The sequence below is a fragment of the Sceloporus occidentalis genome, unplaced genomic scaffold, assembly GCF_023333645.1.
Source record: "Sceloporus occidentalis isolate IW3139 unplaced genomic scaffold, rSceOcc1.0.p SCAF_4, whole genome shotgun sequence".
Lineage (NCBI taxonomy): Eukaryota > Metazoa > Chordata > Lepidosauria > Squamata > Phrynosomatidae > Sceloporus > Sceloporus occidentalis.
In genome coordinates, this window is record NW_028316984.1 from 68,240,043 (window position 1) to 68,258,326 (window position 18,284).

Below are 18,284 nucleotides of genomic sequence, written 5' to 3' on the forward strand. Positions count from 1 at the left end.
ATGCTGCCGGCCAGAACTGACAACAGTGGGCTCAGCATATAAGGCAAGTTCATAGCTTAAGAGTTTGGAAAAGTTAGGGTTTTGGGGTTTTTTTTGGGGGGGGGGGCTACTAGAGCTGTAGTAAAAAAATATTTTTAAAATATTTATTTATTTATTTAAATTCTACATGCCCCTTTTCTCTGAAGATGGGACGGGGGGGGGGGGGGCTTCCAGAACATCAAATTATACATGTTTATAAAAAGTTTTAAAACCATTTTAAAATCACCACCACATTAAAACATCGCAAAACTGGTTAAAAGAAAACAATTCTTGGCTGTGATGTTGATATAAATAGGTAGGCAGGCAGGTAGGGAGATGATGATGATGATGATGATGATGATGATGATGATGATGATGATAATGTTCTCTGCCTACAAATAGGCCTGTGATCTCACTGGAATGGAGACATAGTGGATTGCAAAAGAGGAGTCCCTGTTGAGATGCAAATGGACCTTACATTTTCTGGGCTTTGAAAATCTCCCTATTACTGAATGGCCAGAAGGAGGAGGAGAAGCCTGCCTGCAAAAGATATCCTCCCCATCATAACATCTTTACTAAGAACATGCAGGCATCTGACTAACATCTCCAACTGGTTTTTCTTTCTCTCTCCTGTTTGGCTTGTAACATCTTGCCTGATGAAGAAGCCCATGGCCTTTATTGGCATTTGGGTTGACCAATAAAGGTATCACTGATGGATTTTTGTTTGGATTTGTTAAATGGCCAACACAGCTACTCCTGCATGTTTTCAATACTAATACTACTAATAATAGTAATAGTAATATTTCTTGCACACGTCCAAGTCATTTCCGACTTACGGCGACCCTAAGGCTACCCTATCATGGGTGTTTCTTGGCAAGAGTTGTTCAGAAGGGGTTTGCCATTGCTGTCCTCTGAGGCTGAGAGAGTGTGACTGGCCCAAAGTCACCCAGTGGGTTTCCATGGCCAAGCAGGGATTTGAACCCTGGTCTCCAGAGTCATAGCCAAGACTCAAACCACTGCACCTTGCTGGTTCTACTCCATAACAACAACAACAACAACAACAGAAATAATAACAACAGCTCTAAATTTCTCTACATAATAGTAGTAGTAGTAGTAATAGATTGTATGCCTTTGGCAGGATTTAATGTTTAGAATTGATTATATCTATACAAATAAACAACAACAATAACAATTCTAATAACTACATAATAATAATAATAATAATAATAAGCACATAATAGTAGTAGTAACAACTAAATAAGAACTACATAAAAATATCTAATAGCAACTCTAATAACTACCTAATAATAACTCTAAATCAGAACTACCTAATAAGAGTAACAGTAACTAAATAAGAATGACTACACAGTAATAATTATATCTCTAATAACTAATAATAATAGTAATAACTAAATAAGAACTGCATAATATCTCTAATAACAATTCTAAATGATAGTTACATAATAATAACTTTAATAACTGTGTAATAATATGTTTAATAACTCTACATAATAATAACTAAATAATGAGTGTGTAATAATAGTAGTAACTAAATAATAACTACATAATAATAATATAACTAGATTAGTAATTATGATGCTGCTGATGATACCTATCTTTGCAGGTATCATCACCATCATCATTGTGGCTGCAGCAACAAATGTTGCCAGCTCCTGCTTTGGCTTCCAACTTTCCCCGCCCCCTTCCTGGTCAGGGACTCTTGGATTGGACGGGGATACCCATTCTCTTACAGCCGTCCAATGGCGAGGGAGAGGGGCCGACGGGCGTCCAATCGCCTCGAGCCGGGGGCGGGCGCGTGGTCTCGGCGCGCGAGGCAGCACTGGAGGAGAAAGGGAGCGAATGGGAGGGCTGCGGGAAAAGGGCGGTTTGGCTTAATATTGCCAGAGACAGGCCCACAGTGCGCGTGCGCGCTCCCTGGGAAGAAAAAGCTCGAGGCGGCAGCAGCCAGGAGCAGGAGCTGCCCATTGGGTTTTCTGTCCAGCGAAGGGAGGGAGGCTCTTTTCCTCTGCAGCCATTCCCTCTGCCAGGGCTGGGTTGCTTTGGAAAGGGAAGAAGAGAGTGAAGCCTCCTCCTTCCTTGGCCACAGGCGGCGTCCTCCTTGATCCCCCCTTGTCCTCCATTTCAGCCTTCTCTCCAGGAGGGGGAAGGCCCCAAACGTCCTCCATTTTGAGCGTGACTCAGAAATAGCGTCTCTATCAGTGTCTGTCGGCTTTTATGTTGGCCACGTCCTCCATTTATTAGCATAATAATACATAAACGCATCAATTTTGCCTATATACATATATATATGGACGTGGGAGCTCCTTTGTGTGCTCACGTCCTCCATTTCTGTCTGGAACGTCTTCCATTTATTTAGCAGGACTGAGAAGCATCAGTTTTGCCTCTATATATAGTGTTTTTAATCGTTTATTGGCTCAACGTCCTCCATTCTGACCATGACTGAGAAGCATCCGTTTGCATCCCTATTCTGAGTGCCTTTTCCTGGCGTTTATGGTGGCATGTCCTACATTATTTCTCATTGCCCTCCATTGCTCTCCTTGAAGGCCCTCCATTTCGAGCATGAATTGCTAGGAGCGTGTGGACCTTTTGGGGGAGCCTCGTCCTCCATTTTCCCCTCGGGAGGCCCTCCATTGTGATGACAGGGCTTTGATAGGAGTGTTGCTGGCTTCTCTGGTGCCGTCCTCCATTTTGAGGCGCCTCTGAGGGGCCTCTCTCTCTCTTTCCCCTCAGAGCAGACGAAGCCTCAGCCGAAAAAAGGCGCCTTTCTTCCTCCCAAGCCCCTCTCCCTGCTTCCCGGACGCGTCCTCCATTTTTCTTTTTTGAGCCTGACTGAAAAAGAAGCACGAATGGAGAGGCTTTTCCTGGCCTTTCCTCCTGAACGCCCTCCCTGCAGAGCAGGACCAAGAAGGGCCACTTCCACGCTTTTGTAAGGAAGTCCTTAATTCTTAAGCTTTTATTTTGGGTCAGGTCCTCCCATGTATATATATATATATATATGTATGTATGTATTCCCCCTTTGAATGCCTTCCCTTTTAGAGCCTGAAGAAGCAGCAGGAATGGCCATTTCTGAGCCTGAAGCAGAAGCAGCAGCAGCAGCGGCAGCAGGAATGGACACGAATGCCTCCCCCTTTTGAGCCCCGAAGAAGAAGAAGCAGGAACGGGGCACATTTTCTAGGGAGTGTGTTTTGGGGCCTTTCTTTGGGGTCTCCTCCTCCTCCATTTCCCCCCTTGGAGCACCAAGGAGAGCAGGAAAAGCCCCACATTCCTATAGGAGCCTCCTTCCCCCCAGCTTTCATGGCTCTCCTAGTGTTCTGGACTTCAACTCCCAGAAGTCCCAGCCAGCTTGCCCCCAAGTGACCAGGGATTCTGGGCGCTGAAGTCTAAAAGAGGGCCTCCCATCATCCCCCCCTTTCCCCTTCTGAGCCTGAGCCAAAGAGGCATGCCTTGGCGTTGCCTGTGGTGAGACAGTCTCCTTTAGCTTCCCCCTGCTGCCCTGTCCTCCCTCTCCCGCCTTCCCTTGCAGGCAGGACCCCCACCCAGGGCCAGCCCACCCCCGGCTGCCTCCTCCTCCTCTTCCTCTCCTTCTCTTCCCTTCGGAGCCCAGAGCAGCCCTGGCAGGCGCTGATAAAGCCCACTGAGCCAGCAGGGAGCCCTGCCTTGCCTCCCTCCCTCCCTCGCTGCTGCTCCTCCTCCTCCTCCTCCTCCCTGCCTCCAAAGGCGTCCCTGGCATCTGCAGCATCTCCTTCCCTCGCTGGCGGCCAGGATGAGGAGGGATGCGCCTGCCCAGGACTGGAGCTCCTTGCACTGAGAGCCCCTTGCCGCCGGCAGCAGCACCATGGCTCCTTCCCTCCTCCTCCTCCTCCTCCGTCCTCTGCGGCGCCTCCTCCTCCTCCTCCTCCTCCGCTGCTTCAGATGACCGGGATCCAGGAGAGCATCATGAGGAGGCCCCCCAGCCCCTGGGCTCCCTTCCCCGCCGGAGAGCATCCCCAGAGACTGAGCCCCGCTGCCTCCTGGGCACCTGTCTGACCTGCTGGGTAAGGATGCTGCCACAGTTGCCTTCCAAACCGGTGGAGAGCTAGGCTTAAATGTGCAAGAAGGAAGACAAACAGACAGACAGACAGACCTCGGTGCCTCCCCCCCCGCCTTCCCTTGCCCTCTGTGCTCCTTCAGCATCACTGATGCCAGTGATGCCACCACTGGAGACCAAATGTCAGAATGGGACTCCTCGCTGGAGAGGCTGCCTTCCATAGGGAGGGAAGGTCCTCTCTCATCTCTGCCTGGAGCAGCTGCTTAAATCCTGGAGGCAGAAAGACTGGACTCCCCTTATCCCAGCTTCTGCCCGGCTGCCTGGCTTGGCTCTCCAAGAAGGAGCCGGGTCCCTTTTATCCTTGTTTGATTTGGACTCAGCCGGTTCTTGAAACTCTTTTCTTGTCTGCTGCACCCCTCCTCGCCCATAGGGTGAAAGATACATCTTGGAAGAGTTGGTCCTTGAGCCAACTCTTGAGAGAGACAGCCTAGAAGAGGTGGTCCTCAAGCCAGATCTTGAGAGATACAGCATGGAAGAGATGGTCCTCAAGCCAACTCTTGAGATACAGCTTGGAAGAGGTGGTCCTCAAGCCAGCTCTTGAGAGATACAGCTTGGAAGAGGTGGTCCTCAAGCCATGAGTAGAATTTCCTGTGGGTGATTCTCTCCCTCCCCTTCTCTTCTAGTTGTCACCCAATCCCTCCCTCTTCTTCTCTGCCCCAGCAGGGCATGTCCCGCTCCAACAGCGTGAGCCCTCCGGGGTTTGGAGCCCTTGCTGTGACCAGGGGTGGAGGTGGGGAACAGCACCGCTCTGCCTGGGGAGAAGCTGAATCCAGAGCCAATGGCTATTCCTACCCTCTTCCTACCAGGGCCTCACTCAAGAAATCTTCCCGGATGGCTAACAGGTGGAGAAGCGAGGAGGAGTATGAGCTGCCAGGCAGCAGGAACCATGGGGTAAGCGGTTGCAGGATGCTGAGCTTCAGGTCTAAGTCTGCCTGGCAGGATCATGGGGGTGACAAGAGCCAGCACTCCTGCCGGCCAGGGGACACCTCTCTGGGCACCAGTCCCAGGCGCTACGGCACAGAGCAAGGCGAGGTGCGTCCACGCTCTGTGGAACTGGGGCTGGAGGAGAAACGGATCAAGGCCAAGATCGATGAGCTGGAGGAGGAGGAAGAGCGGCTGGATGATGAAAGGCGGTCAGAGATGGTCTTTTCCATGGGCAGCTGCTGTGGCAGCCTGCTGCAGATCTTCAGGTCCAAGAAGTTTCAGTCAGAGAAGCTGGAGCACCTCTACCAGCGCTATTTTTTCCGCCTCAACCAGAGTAGCCTGACTATGCTGATGGCCGTGTTAGTCTTGGTCTGTTTGGTCATGCTGCTCTTCCACACGGTTCACGGCCACTACCAGGTGCCCTACGTGGTGGTGCTGTCCCTGGCAATCCTTCTCATGGTGGCCTTGGGTGCCGTCTGCAATCGCAATGATTTCCACCAGGACCACATGTGGCTCATGTGCTACTCAGTTATCCTTGTGGTGTTCGCTGTACAAGTGGTTGGCTGCTTGCTGATGCAGCCCAGGAGTGCCTCCGAAGGCATTTGGTGGACTATCTTTTTTATCTACAGCATCTACACCTTGCTGCCGGTCAGGATGAGGGCTGCAGTCATCAGTGGCGTGGTACTGTCTGCCATCCACCTGGCCATTTCTCTCAAAATCAATGCAGAAGACAAGTTTTTACTGAAACAGGTAAGGCTGAGATGGTGGGTGTTTTGGAGGCCTTTGGCTACTAAGAGCCATGTGGGCTTAATTTTGTGCCAGGAAATTGGAATGTCACTTTTCTGGGAGCTGTGCTGGTACTACCTGGTAGTATTCAGGATGTGTGAGTGTGCATGCAGGGTTTTTACATAGTTCTGAAGTGTAGAGATGTGGTTTGAAAGTCAGAAGTTGTTGTATAGTTGTTGAAGCTGCCTTCTGTGCTGCTCCGAGTTATGTTTTGGCACTGTATAATGTTGTTTGTCTTAATTTAAGGAAATGTAAGTGTAAACAAATTTTTAACTGTTACAGAGTCACAGCCTGGATGAGTTCAGGTATATTTGCTCATTAACATGAGCAGAGTTAAGGGCAGAAACACTATTGTCATCCTGCGCTAGTGTCAAATCTGGGGCTTTGTTTTCACTTCTGCAGTGTGTTGTGCAACTCATTATAACTTCACTCAGCCTGCACTAGTTGTTGGTGGTGCTTTTTCTGCAAGCAGCTGTGCAGCCACCAGTGAAACAATGCCAACACAACAATGCCAACACTTGTTGGGTTTCCCCCCTGCTAGCCTAATGTTCAATATAACCCTATATGTAGTAAATGCTTGTAGCAAACCCTCCCAATCTTGTATTGCACAAGTTATGAAAAAATATGTAATGTACAATGTTTGTGTAATGCACAAATTATGTAAAATAATTTGAGGGTGGTGGAGGATTTAAATATATATATATTAAACCTATAGATCCTATTTTTGCAGCATTTAGAAAAGAAAGACTTCTTTTCAGTGAATGCCATAGCAAAAACATCTCCAATAATCTCATTTCTACATAGGAAGACATGATTTTTCTGTTTAGCGAAAACAGTAGTTGCTCATGGGCATGGGATAGGAGTTGTTTGTAGCTCCAGAGACACTCTTGTGCTTTTACATGCCGCTTGTTATCCATATATATAAGGTAGAGATCAGATCAGATAGAGATCAGATATTCACTTGTTGCAGCATGGACTCTCTACAAGTAACAGCAAAAGAAAATGGAGGTTTAAAGATAATATATGTTACATAGTTTTGATGCATTGTATGTAGTTTCCTTTAATGTCCCAATGACATTACAGTACAACTCTACTAGCACCTGCATGCATATTTAGTTTCCAGGGTAGACAACAGACATTAAGTGAGAAATACACTGTGCAGTATCTCCTAAAATAATTACTGCTATGTTTTATATTCTGTTTAATTAGCCCACTATTTTTTGACACTGGATTGAAAAGTATGTGGCAAATGCAAGCTAGTGGATTCACAAATATTTTGGTTAAGTCAATGCATGGAGTAATCATTTTGGTTGGGGGGGTCTGGATAGTCAGAAGCTCCTTTGATGTAGTAAATACTGGGGTGGTTATACATATGGATTTCCTTTAACCTTAAGAATTTTTGGGTTCAGGAGTTGAGTGTGGTGGAATATCACTTTAATATGCAGTGGTAGCTGTGTTGGCCATTTAGCAAATTCAAACAAAAATCCACCAAACAGTGATACCTTTACTGGCCAACCAAAATGCATAATATATTTGTTGCAAGCTTTCGGAGCTCCACCGGCTTTTTCATCAGGCAAGATGTTACAAACCAAACAGGAGAAAACAATTGGAGATGTTAGTAAACTGCCTGCATTTTGTTGTTTCTGTCCTTAGTTAAGATATCATCATTCCATTTGCCTGGCACCTGAATGTTTCTTGATAAAGTAGTTTAAAGGAAGCATCAGTTGACCAAATAAGCAGATGACAAGCAGCCTTAATTCCCATTTCTGTAGCTTATTTGAGAAAGTTTTCCATTTTAGGTCATTCATTAATTTTGAATGGACAGACTTCTTGGAGGTCCATGACTAAGAGCAAGAGCTAATTCCTAGCAACACTTGCCTTAATTATGAATCCATTATGAGACCTCTAAGGTGCCATTCTCCCAGCCTCAGCTCCCTATCCAACAGGAGTATGTGAATGATAATACTTGGGCTCCTTACACACCTGTTGTAGGATAATTGGTTGAGGGAACCTTGGGTGGCATGTGTCCTGGTCCCTTCTGTGCTATGATTAATTTATTTTTCCCAGTGAATACAGGGCATTGGTTGTAATAACACCTGAAATGGTAAATGATGATTTATATTTGCTCATTGAACGGGGATTAGAAACCATGGTTAGGCAGATGCAGTGTCAGATTATGGTTGATGCTAAGCAGAAGTAAATAAGCAAAGCAAAACATATGAATAGAAAGGATTTGCATGAATCAAAGAGTCATTAATCTTAAATTGAGATTCATCATTGATGTCAAATCATGATTTAACATTATGTCTGAATGAGGCCAAACTATATAATGTAGTTGAAATACATAAAAACTAAGCATTCTAGACCAGCTAGAAAACACCATGATAGGTTTTCCTTTTGTTGTTGTTGCATGCCTCCAAATAATTTTTTACTTATGGCAACCCTAAGGTGAATCTGTCATAGGATTTTCTTTTCTTAGCAAGTTCTTCAGAGGAGGTTTCCCATTGTCATCCTCTGAGGCTGAGAGAGTGTGAGTTGCCCAAGGTCACCAAGTGGATTTTTATGCTCGGATGGAAATGTCTATCCTAGTCTCCAGAGTTGTAATCCAGTACTCAAACCGCTACACCAAACTGGGTTTTCCTTAGGGTTGCCATAAGTCTGAAACGACTTGAAGGCACCAACAACAACAAGAAGAAAAAGAACAACAAAAGCATTCTACAATTCCTAATTACAAAAAAATTAGCAATGTCTGCTATAATTTGCTTAACTCCTGTTTTTTAGTCCAAATTATGAGAACGAATTCTTCTCATAATCTTCAAATTGTAAATCTTGCTTATTAGATCTGTGAAGCCAATACCTGATTATCTCTAACCTGTTGTCTATCAGGGTAAAAGCAAGAGCTTAGGTTCAGAGCCATCTGATACTAAAATCTGTATCAGCAATTGCCTCACAACTGTTAACAAGTCTTTTGTTACCTAGGCTGTAGCTTGTTACCATGGAAATCTAATTTTTCTTTGACACTGGGGCATATATTTTCTTTACTTTGGTTCCTTATGTATACTTTTTAAAGCTTGGAGGTGGATAAAGGCCATGTAAATGAAATTATGTTCATACCATTCAGCTGCTGCTATTTTCTGATTCTTGTTAAGAGATTAAACTAATGAAAGTCTATAGTGGAAATGATGACTGAGTCTGCGGTTTTTTATACATACACCTGGGAGTAAATCACATTGAACAAAATGGTAGCCTACTTCTGATTAGCTTTGTGGAGAATTGCACCACATCTGATTTACGTGATTTTATTAACATTTGTAATATCTAGACTAGAGCCATTCTATATCCCCACTGTCTTCTTTAAAGGCATTCCAACCACATTATACAGATATTAAAATAAGAATGTGTTTCTGAGTAAGAAATAAAATAGTTCATATCAAGAACCATGTTTCAGTACGTTTTATGATTTAAGTCCTTAATGCCTCTCAAAATGTGAAGGGCGTGTTATAAGAGTAAGAGTGTGTGTGTGTGTACATGCACACAGACAGATCTACATAACCCTAAGAAATCTCCTTGCATTAATCTTATCAACACTTTTTCCTGGCTCTCCTCAGTATTCCTCCCTTACATTTATTGGAGGCGTCTCCAGATTCATCTCAGTGTTTATTTTAGATGAAATTTCAGTATTGCTTCTAAACATTTAATCTTATTTTGCATTTTGATTATTTCTCATATCTGCTGCTCCAGCTGCATGTGTGTGTGTGTGTATGGGGCAGACTCATAGCTTCATATACACTGTAGTATCATCAGTTCTTTTTATGGCAAGATTATTTTTGGCTCAGTTCTAAAAGTATTTTGGCACATATCTTGCAAGATAGGATAGGACAGTTTTCTAAAAAATAGAAGACACTGCATGTAGAACTAGGCTGTGGAGTATAAATAATATCCAGAGGCTCTACTTGCATGCATACACAAAATCACTAATTCCATTGACTCTGGTATGTGGCTCTAATTGTTTCATGCTAGAATCCGCATCAGCTTGATATTATCTGACAGAGTCATGGACAGAGTAATTACACTGTTCCCCTCCCCTGGCCCCTTTTCTTTCTCAGAGTTCTGATAGTATAGTTTGGAAACAGCTGCACCATCATGTGCTTCTGCTTTATAACTCTTCTCTGATCCCAGCTAGGCTCCCAGCTGTTTAGACTTTTTACCAATGTGGGTGTTACAACAATACACACTTTTCATGCTTGTTTCCTTTGATATGGGTGGACAAACGACGTGTGGTGCCTCTACTCCCTCACAGGCATTCATTAATTAAACAGGCTTGATTCAGTAGTATTTTGCCTACTTGGAATATGGATGTTACAAGTGGGTAGTATATCCCACTGCTACAAAACATACTGGAAAGGTTGAACTGTCTCTTTCAATGAAACATCACCTGTAATGTTTCTGGATAACAAACAGCTTACCGAGATGCTTTTTCTTCAGTGTGATCTTCTTAGTTTGTAGCATGGCTGTGTTAGCCCCAGAGAAAATGGCTTTAAAATTAGTATAGCCATGCCTGACCCTGGTGTTTATCACCTGAGAATACTTCCACTGCTTAAGAGTCAAAACTCTAAATTTTCTATTGAAATGGCTGTCCCTTTTACCATAATCAATGTCCTTTCTTTAAAACAGCAGCAACAACAAAAAGTATTGTGTAGAAATTATGTACCTTATTTTAGCTGGATTCAATATATGTTGGACTCTTGGTTTTCTGATTTGTGCCCAAAATCTCTGGTTGGGAGTATTGACTTAGTGACCAGCTGTATATTATTAGGAGAGCAAGTTTTAGGAAACTCTGCTCAAACATTCGCCACAATCTTGCATCAGGAGACACAGCTATGAAATGTGGCTACCATAGTCCAACCTGCTCAAAATACCCATCTTTTCTCAGCTGCACCCCCTGAACTTGGCCTTTTCCTGCTTAGTGGAGAGCAAGAGGCAAGCATCCAGTTATTTTCCTAGAGCTGGAGACACAGCAACACTCATCCATAGACACTTTCTGAGGCACTAGAGGTCTCTTTGGATGATGCCATTACTCTTCAGCTTGCATCATGCTTCCCTCCACTCTCCACCAACCAGGAAATGGGACTGCAGCCCAGAAAAAAGTGTTTTGGGGATATTTTTGCCATCTTGTAGTTGACTATGAAATCCAACCTCACCTGCAATCAAAAAAGTAAGTTGTATGGCATAAGTCCTCTTGCACCATTGTGATTCACCAACAAGATGCCAGCCAGTGTTAAATGTTGTGAAGTCAAGCATGTCCCTGTGTAGTAGGGATGTAATTCTTCACTAAGGGCCTGAACAGAAGGCCCTTTTAAGCCACCATCTAGGCAGTTTTGGAGCACAGCATTTTGATGTTGCATGTCATGAAGCTGCTTGGAAATCAGGCAACTGCCCAGATGTGGGTGGATTCAACGTGCTCTGGTGGCATGGCGTTCATATGCCGTATTCTGCTAGAGTGGCTTGAAGCTGCCATGGAGCGGAGTGGGGCAGGAAAAGACGCCTTTTCCCAGGCCAAAAAAGGAGCAGATCTTGGCCGTTCCTTTTTCAGACGGTTTCAAGGTGGATTGGGGCCATGGCGTGTGTTTGCCATGGCTTCAATCCATCTTCAGAAGGAGCGGCATGAAACCGTCTGTTCTGGGCCATCTGTCCTCCCCCCCATGTTTCTTCTGGAAGGTGGCAATCTTTTGCCTGCTGTGAGAAAGTCTTTGAAAATTGTGCAGTTTTCAAAGTCTACTCACACTTCAGGAATTATTCTATGCAAAATTCACATGTGGTTGTTTTGCACAGAAATCAGAATTTTCTGCACCGGATTCTTCTCAATCACTCAAAAAACAAGTTTTTCAACAATTAAAAAAATATTTTCAAATTTTGTTTCCATCTCTACTGTGTAAGAGGCAGCCTGCATCTTTAACTGCATTGTAGTTTTATCAGACTGTACAGACAGGAATAAAAAGTCCTTGCTGTTTCGGAGTCAGAATCCCTTTTTCAGCGAGAGATGCTTGTCATTGTCTTTAATAATTGTCAATTAATTAATTAATAGCTCACTTTTCTCTCATCATGAGATTCAAAGTGCTATAGCATCTAAAAAAAGTATAATTTCAAAAGTTTTTGATACAAAAATTAAAACACAAACTAAATTTGACGTTAAAAACACAAGTTAAAAACAGCACCAAAGACATTTAAACACCATTAAAATCAAGTTAAATAAATAAAAAAACAGTTACACTCCCATTAAAAGTTCTATTGGCTACAGCATACTAATAGTTGAATGCCGGATTGAATAAAGAAGTCTTTACCTGATGGCAGAAAGACAACAGGAAGAGGGCCAACCAGACCTCCTGGGGAAGGGAATTCCATAACCTGGGAGCAGCCACAAGAAGGCCCTGTCTTGTGTCATTATCAGATATTCCTGAGATGGTGGTGGAAACCAGATAAGGTCTTCTTTTGTAGGATCAGGGCAGAGTAAGGCTCATATGGGGTTTTTCAGATAGTCTGGACCCAAGCCAAGTAGAACTTTGAATTCTGTAGAAAAATGGATTGGCAGTCAGTGGAATTGTTTCAGTAACCTGGCTGTGCTGGTGTGGACCTTCGGGAATCAGTGAACAGTTAAGGCAGCCAGACATAGAGTATGCCAAAGTAATCCAAACAGGATGTAATCAAGAGATGTGTCATTGTATGTTTCCTGTACACCCATCTCAAGGAATGGGCACATTTGGGACACTAGTTTTAGCTGTGCAAAAGGCATGTGTCACTGTAGCCAGATCTGACTTTGCAAGGAATGGGCACATTTGGGACACTAGTTTTAGCTGTGCAAAGGCATGTGTCACTGTAGCCAGATCTGACTTTGCAAGGAATGGACACAGCTGACACACTTGTTTTAACTGTGCAAATACACTCATTGTTACAGTTGAAACCTGGGCATCCAGGTTTATATCTGAATATAGAGTACTGTCCGGGAAAGCAGCCAAAGGGCTGATAAGGCAGCTAGTTCCCAAACAAACAAACCCCCTCCCAGCACAGCAAAGTCAGTGTAAGCTACACAGTCCTGGAGATTCACAGTAGCTCTACCAAAAGGGATTACCAAGAGAATTGTCAGACGGTCCGAGGTTCAGGGCAACAGATAGGCAGGTCGATAAAGCAGTCCAAGGTCAAGGTTTCCGGGTAGTCAAGACAAGAAGCCAAAGGAGCCAGAGACAGAGTCTTTCCTCTAAAAGAGTCAGATAGCCACTGGCAAAGAACCACACATGCTCCAGGTGCTTAAGAAGGCAAGGAGCCGGCCTTCAGCTGTGTCCGATTACGAAGACGCTTCTGATAAAGCCTCCGAGATCTTCGAAGGCCCTCTCTTTCTGCTCGACGCTCATTGAAGGTAGGCACACTGCCCAGATCCTCCTCCGTGTCCACAGCCTCGGCACCAGGCAAACTTGACTGCTGAATCTCTGGAGGGGCCATAGACTCTGCTCCAGCAGAACTAGGGCCAGCCTCTGGCTCCTCCGTTACAGGTTCAAGCCCCAGGGGCTCTGGCTCCTCCATTACAGGTTCAGGTCCCAGGGGCTCTAGCTCATCCTCTGAGTCCTCCAAGCCATCCTCCAGGCTGGGCATGACAAGTACACTCAAGCTACAAACCTGGGATTTCAGATGGAACGTAACACCATCCAGCACAGGCTGAATTCTTATGCCCTAATCTGCCTTCTGACTGACCAGGAGCAACTCTGTTTTGTTTAGATTACCTTTCAATTTCTTTGCCCTCATCCAGTCCATTACTGGCAGCAGACATTGGTTTAGCACAGAGGCAGCTTCCTTGGAATTAGATGGAAATGAGATGCAGAGTTGTGTGTTATCAGCATATTGATGGCACTGAACCCCAAAACTCCAGATGACCTTTCCCAGAAGTTTCATGTAAATCCCACCCCAGTGAGGTGGTCCTGAAGGATACCATGGTTGATTGCATCTAAAGCTGCTGAAAGGTCCAGCAGAACCAACAAGGACACACACTCTCTGTTCTGGTCTCTGCATAGATAATCAAAACTTTCTTTGTCCCACAACCAAGCCTGAATACAGTTTAAAATGGATCTAGATTATCTGTTTTATCAAGAAACCCCTGGAAGTGGGAGGCCACTCCATTTTCCAGAATCTTGCCCAGAAAAGGAATGTTGGAGACTGGCTGGTAGTTATCCAGTGGAGTCTGGTTCAGGGAGGGCTCATTTAGTAAGAGCCTCAGTACAACTTCTTTTAAACAAGATGAGATTTAACCTTGTAGCAGTGAGGGAGATGGAATCTTGATAGACCAATGCAACCAAAGTGGAACAAGATGGGAGATGGTAATTTCCCCCAGCTTCATACAGCCAGGTCTCTGCTATGCAAGCCAGGTTGGCATGCTCATCCAGGATCAGGTCTTGGATCAAGAGTGTTTTTCCATTTACTGACCTGGCATTGAATCATTATTTTTCAAACAAAATTTGTAACTGGATAGTGCTTGTGATTCAAAGATCAATGCCAGGAATATCAGTTAGTACATTTGCCAGAGTTATAAGCAAATTTGTATGTTTGTGTGGGAGGGTAATAATGGAATCATTTATGAGCGGCAACCCAATAAGCCATGTGCTGATGTACAAATTTAAATTCAGGTTACTATAAATCAAGCATTCTGACACTGTTCTCAGAAGGGCTTGTATTGCTGCACACAGACCTGGTCAAGGAGCATCAATGATATACTCATATTTCAGAAATGAAAAACATTTGAACAAAAAGTAATTAACTCAAGGCTAGCCATGGTAAAGTTTTTTAAAAATGTGTAATCCTTCTATTTTACTTTGTATTTTTAAACCGTTAGGTGTCAGAAATCCTTGCCAGTCTACTAGAAATTGTTCAGAGATCAATGCACTTGCACTATTAGTTTTTTTTTTAAAGTAATGGACTACAGTAATCTAGAAAGTATTAATTACATTGTTTCACAGTGGTTAATTAACATGAATAGTACTGATTTTTGCAGTTTGCATATTTTGCTTTTCTTGTTAATGTTCTGCTAAGTTAATTCTTTAAATACCTGTTAATTAGTCAGCTGTTCATCAAAGTGCTTTTTTCTAGTTAAATGTTAAAATTAAATTAGTTAATTTTTAAATTTAAGATAAATACCATGTGCCAAGGCTTTTTAAAGGGAAACACATTCTCTTTCTGAATGTGTATGTTTACTATTGTTGCTGTGTGCTTTCAAGTCATTTCTGCCTTATAGTGACCCTAAGGCAAACCTATCATGGAGTTTTCTTGGCAAGTTTCTTGAAAGGGAGTTTGCCACTGCCATCCTCTGAGGCTGAGAGAGTGTGACGTGCCCAAGGTCACCCATTGGGTTTATATGGCTGAGCTGGGATTCAAATCTTGGTCTCCAGTCATAGTCCAATGCATGCTGGCTCTCACAAATGTTTATGTATTATATGAGAAAGATGTTTATGAAGGGCTTGTTTGAATGCGGAAGTCTAACAAATGTAATCCTCCTACTTTCTTGAAATGAAATAAGTTCATTTCTATAAACATGACAAACATTTTTTTATTATGTGACTGTCTAGGGAGGGTTGGGAAGCCAAGGCGGAAGTGGGGGCCCAGTTCTCACCCCTTTGGCATGCTGCACAGCCCAAAAATCAAAATGAGAAATCACTTCTAGTTGGGACCTCCAATTTCTAAAAAGGCATTTTGGGAGGTGTTTGTGGGTGGTGTGTGGATTAGGGAAAACTGTCACCCCAGGATTATTGCCATCTTTTGGGGGCAGAACATTTCCTGGAAAACTATTAACACTGGAATGAGGGAGTAAGGGCTTTCCCCACTCACCCCAGTAAATGTGTATAAGATTGTAGCCTTCAAACATCAGACTAGGACCCTGAGCAATGGACGCAAGCTCCAGGAAAAAAGATTCAAACTAAACATTAGTACCCCTGACAGTAAGGGCTATTCAACAGTGGAAGACACACCCTCGGAGTGTAGTGAAGTCTCCTTCCTTGGAGGTCTTTAAACAGAGGCTGGATGGCCATCTGTATGGTATGCTTTGTTTGAGATTTCCTGCATGGCAGGGGGTTTGACTGGATGGCCCTTGTGGTCTCTTCCAACTCTATGATTCTATGAAAACACTTTGCTTCTTAAGAGCAATGGATAAGATTGCAGTAAGAGCCTGAAAAGTTCAATAACGTTAGAGGTTGTACCCATTACAACAGCTGTTGGATTTGTACTTGAACATGAAGCAGTGTAGAACACTTGTAAAAGGCAAATTTCATCAAAAGCCTAACAATTTGACAGAGGGACAATGGGCTACATCCAGTCTTCTACTCTCAGAACAGAAATCCCCAACTGAACTCTTCCCACCCTTCATTGTTTGTCCCCAGAAGTGCTCCAGAGGTTTGGAAAATTTCCAAAACAGATTTGGAGGACATGTGGGGTCATGCAGAAGAGAAAAGAGGAAGTCCAAATGCTCAGCAGAAGTCCACAGTTGCATGTTTGAATGGAATCCAAAAATAAAGAATAAAGTTACAGACAGGATAGAAAAGCTGGAAGCCTTAACAGAGAATTCCATACATTTCATTTATGTATTTTCCATTAATAAATACAACACACACCATAGAACTTTGGACACAAAAGTATATTTGGGTTTGCTTTTAGTTTGCCACTAAGCGAATGATGATTTGCAGAAAACTCTATACCATAGATTTATGTTATGCTTATGAATTTCAGGCTTGTCCATTTCCCGCTCTCCATTTTACTTCAGGACCACCAAAGAGTAGGAGACGAGAAGTATTTTCATCTGATTTCACCTAACCAGACAGTCTTAATTTCAAACCCGCATAGTTGCCTTTAACTATGGTTAGTCTGAAAAAGATTGCCAGCATGATGTTGTTTGATCTGGTTTGAGTACTGAATTAGAACTCTGGAAGACCAGGCTTCAGATTCCTACTTGGCCATTGAAACCCACACGGCAAGTCGCACACTCTCAGCCTCAGAAGAAGGCCATGGCAACCCCCCTCTGGACAGCCTGATTGGCTAGTGTTCTTGGATACATTTCAATTTCAGCGGTCCGTGGACAGGATCGTTGGAGAGGTGAGAGCCTCTCCAAGGATCTTTGTTCTTCTAGCTTATAAAAATAGCCAGAAGAGGGACTAGCTGAGTGATTAACGGGAGTAGTGAATAAATACCTCATTGCAGCAAAGCCAAGTCTATGGAGTTTATGACACGGGATGCAGAAATGGGATTTAAAATGGGATTTAAAATCATAAGAAGACACGCAAAAGCACAATTGATTTTCAGACACATCGGGGTTAACGCAACATTAAACCAGCTAGAAAGTTGACACAATGCTGTTCTTTTTACTTTGGGGATTTTGGTTAATGCACCTTAACAGCGATGTCATCAGAAAATCAGTTGTGCTTTTGCTGTTGGATCATCTGATAATAAATTTGCTTTTGCCAGTTTATTTCACTTTAAATCCCATTTTTGCATGAGATCCGTCCCATGTGATAAGCTCCAGAGTTTAAAAGAAGTGTGGCGGGGCTCTTACTAAAAGAACCCTTGCTAACCCTGACTACACTAGCCAGTCTTTAATTTCTGGAGCAAGGTTCTGGAGTGTGTGGTGGCCTCCCAGCTCAAGGGGTTCCTGCATGAAATAGATTAATTTACTAGATCCATTTCAATCTGGCTTCAAACCTGGCTGAGGGATGGAGACAGCTTTGATTGTCTTGGTGGATGACCAAGAGGGAGTGTGTCCCTGTTGGTTCTGCTGGACTTTTCAATGGCTTTCAATACCATTGACCATTGTACCCTTCTGGGCCACCTCTCTGGTATGTGACTTGGGAGCACTGTTACACAGTGGCTCCAGACCTTCTTGGAGTGGTGAACTCAGATGGTGGTGCTGGGGGATTCTTGCTCAACCTTGTAGTCATTGGCCTGCAGGGTCCCTCAGGGTTCAGTTTTTTTCCTCCATACTGTTTAATATAATAATTAAAACAATGTTGTTTAATTATTTTTTAACTGTTGTAAAGTTTTAGCTTGATCTTTCAAAGTTATTGTAAGCCATATTGAATCCTGTCTTGGGAAATAAGCAAGATATGAAATCAATCAATAAACAAATCTTACCAAGCAAACCTTTCAAGAGGATCACCATTAAATTGGGGTCAACTTAAAGAAACATAATAATAACAAGAAGTCTTAGTAAGCCAACTTTAAACAGTTGTTAATGATTATGGTTTGAATAATCAATTAATTTAATATTAACTGCAGTTCCTGATTTAGATTAAATGGTGGACTATGGCTGGGTTAAATGGAAGTGGAGCTCCATCATAGCAGAGAAGATGCAGGTGAAGGGACTGAAGCATATGACACTAAACTCTATTACATTCAATTAAGACTCTTCAGCCTACAATCAATTTCT

General features: G+C 43.4%; 1 protein-coding gene across 2 annotated transcripts in view; it reads left to right on the plus strand.

Moving 5' to 3' along the window:
* The first annotated feature begins 3,757 nt into the window (after positions 1-3,757).
* LOC149313962 (adenylate cyclase type 5-like) overlaps positions 3,758-18,284 on the plus strand; it is a 321,268-nt gene continuing 306,741 nt past the window's right edge. The window contains exons 1-2 of one of the 2 annotated variants that reach the window (XM_089520252.1): positions 3,758-4,644; positions 4,687-5,800. In XM_089520252.1, the coding sequence (XP_089376378.1) occupies positions 4,793-5,800 (1,008 nt within the window). In that variant the 5' untranslated portion in view covers positions 3,758-4,644; positions 4,687-4,792. Of the gene's footprint in view, positions 5,801-18,284 lie in introns of both variants that reach the window. The other variant, XM_089520253.1, reaches the window with a different exon arrangement.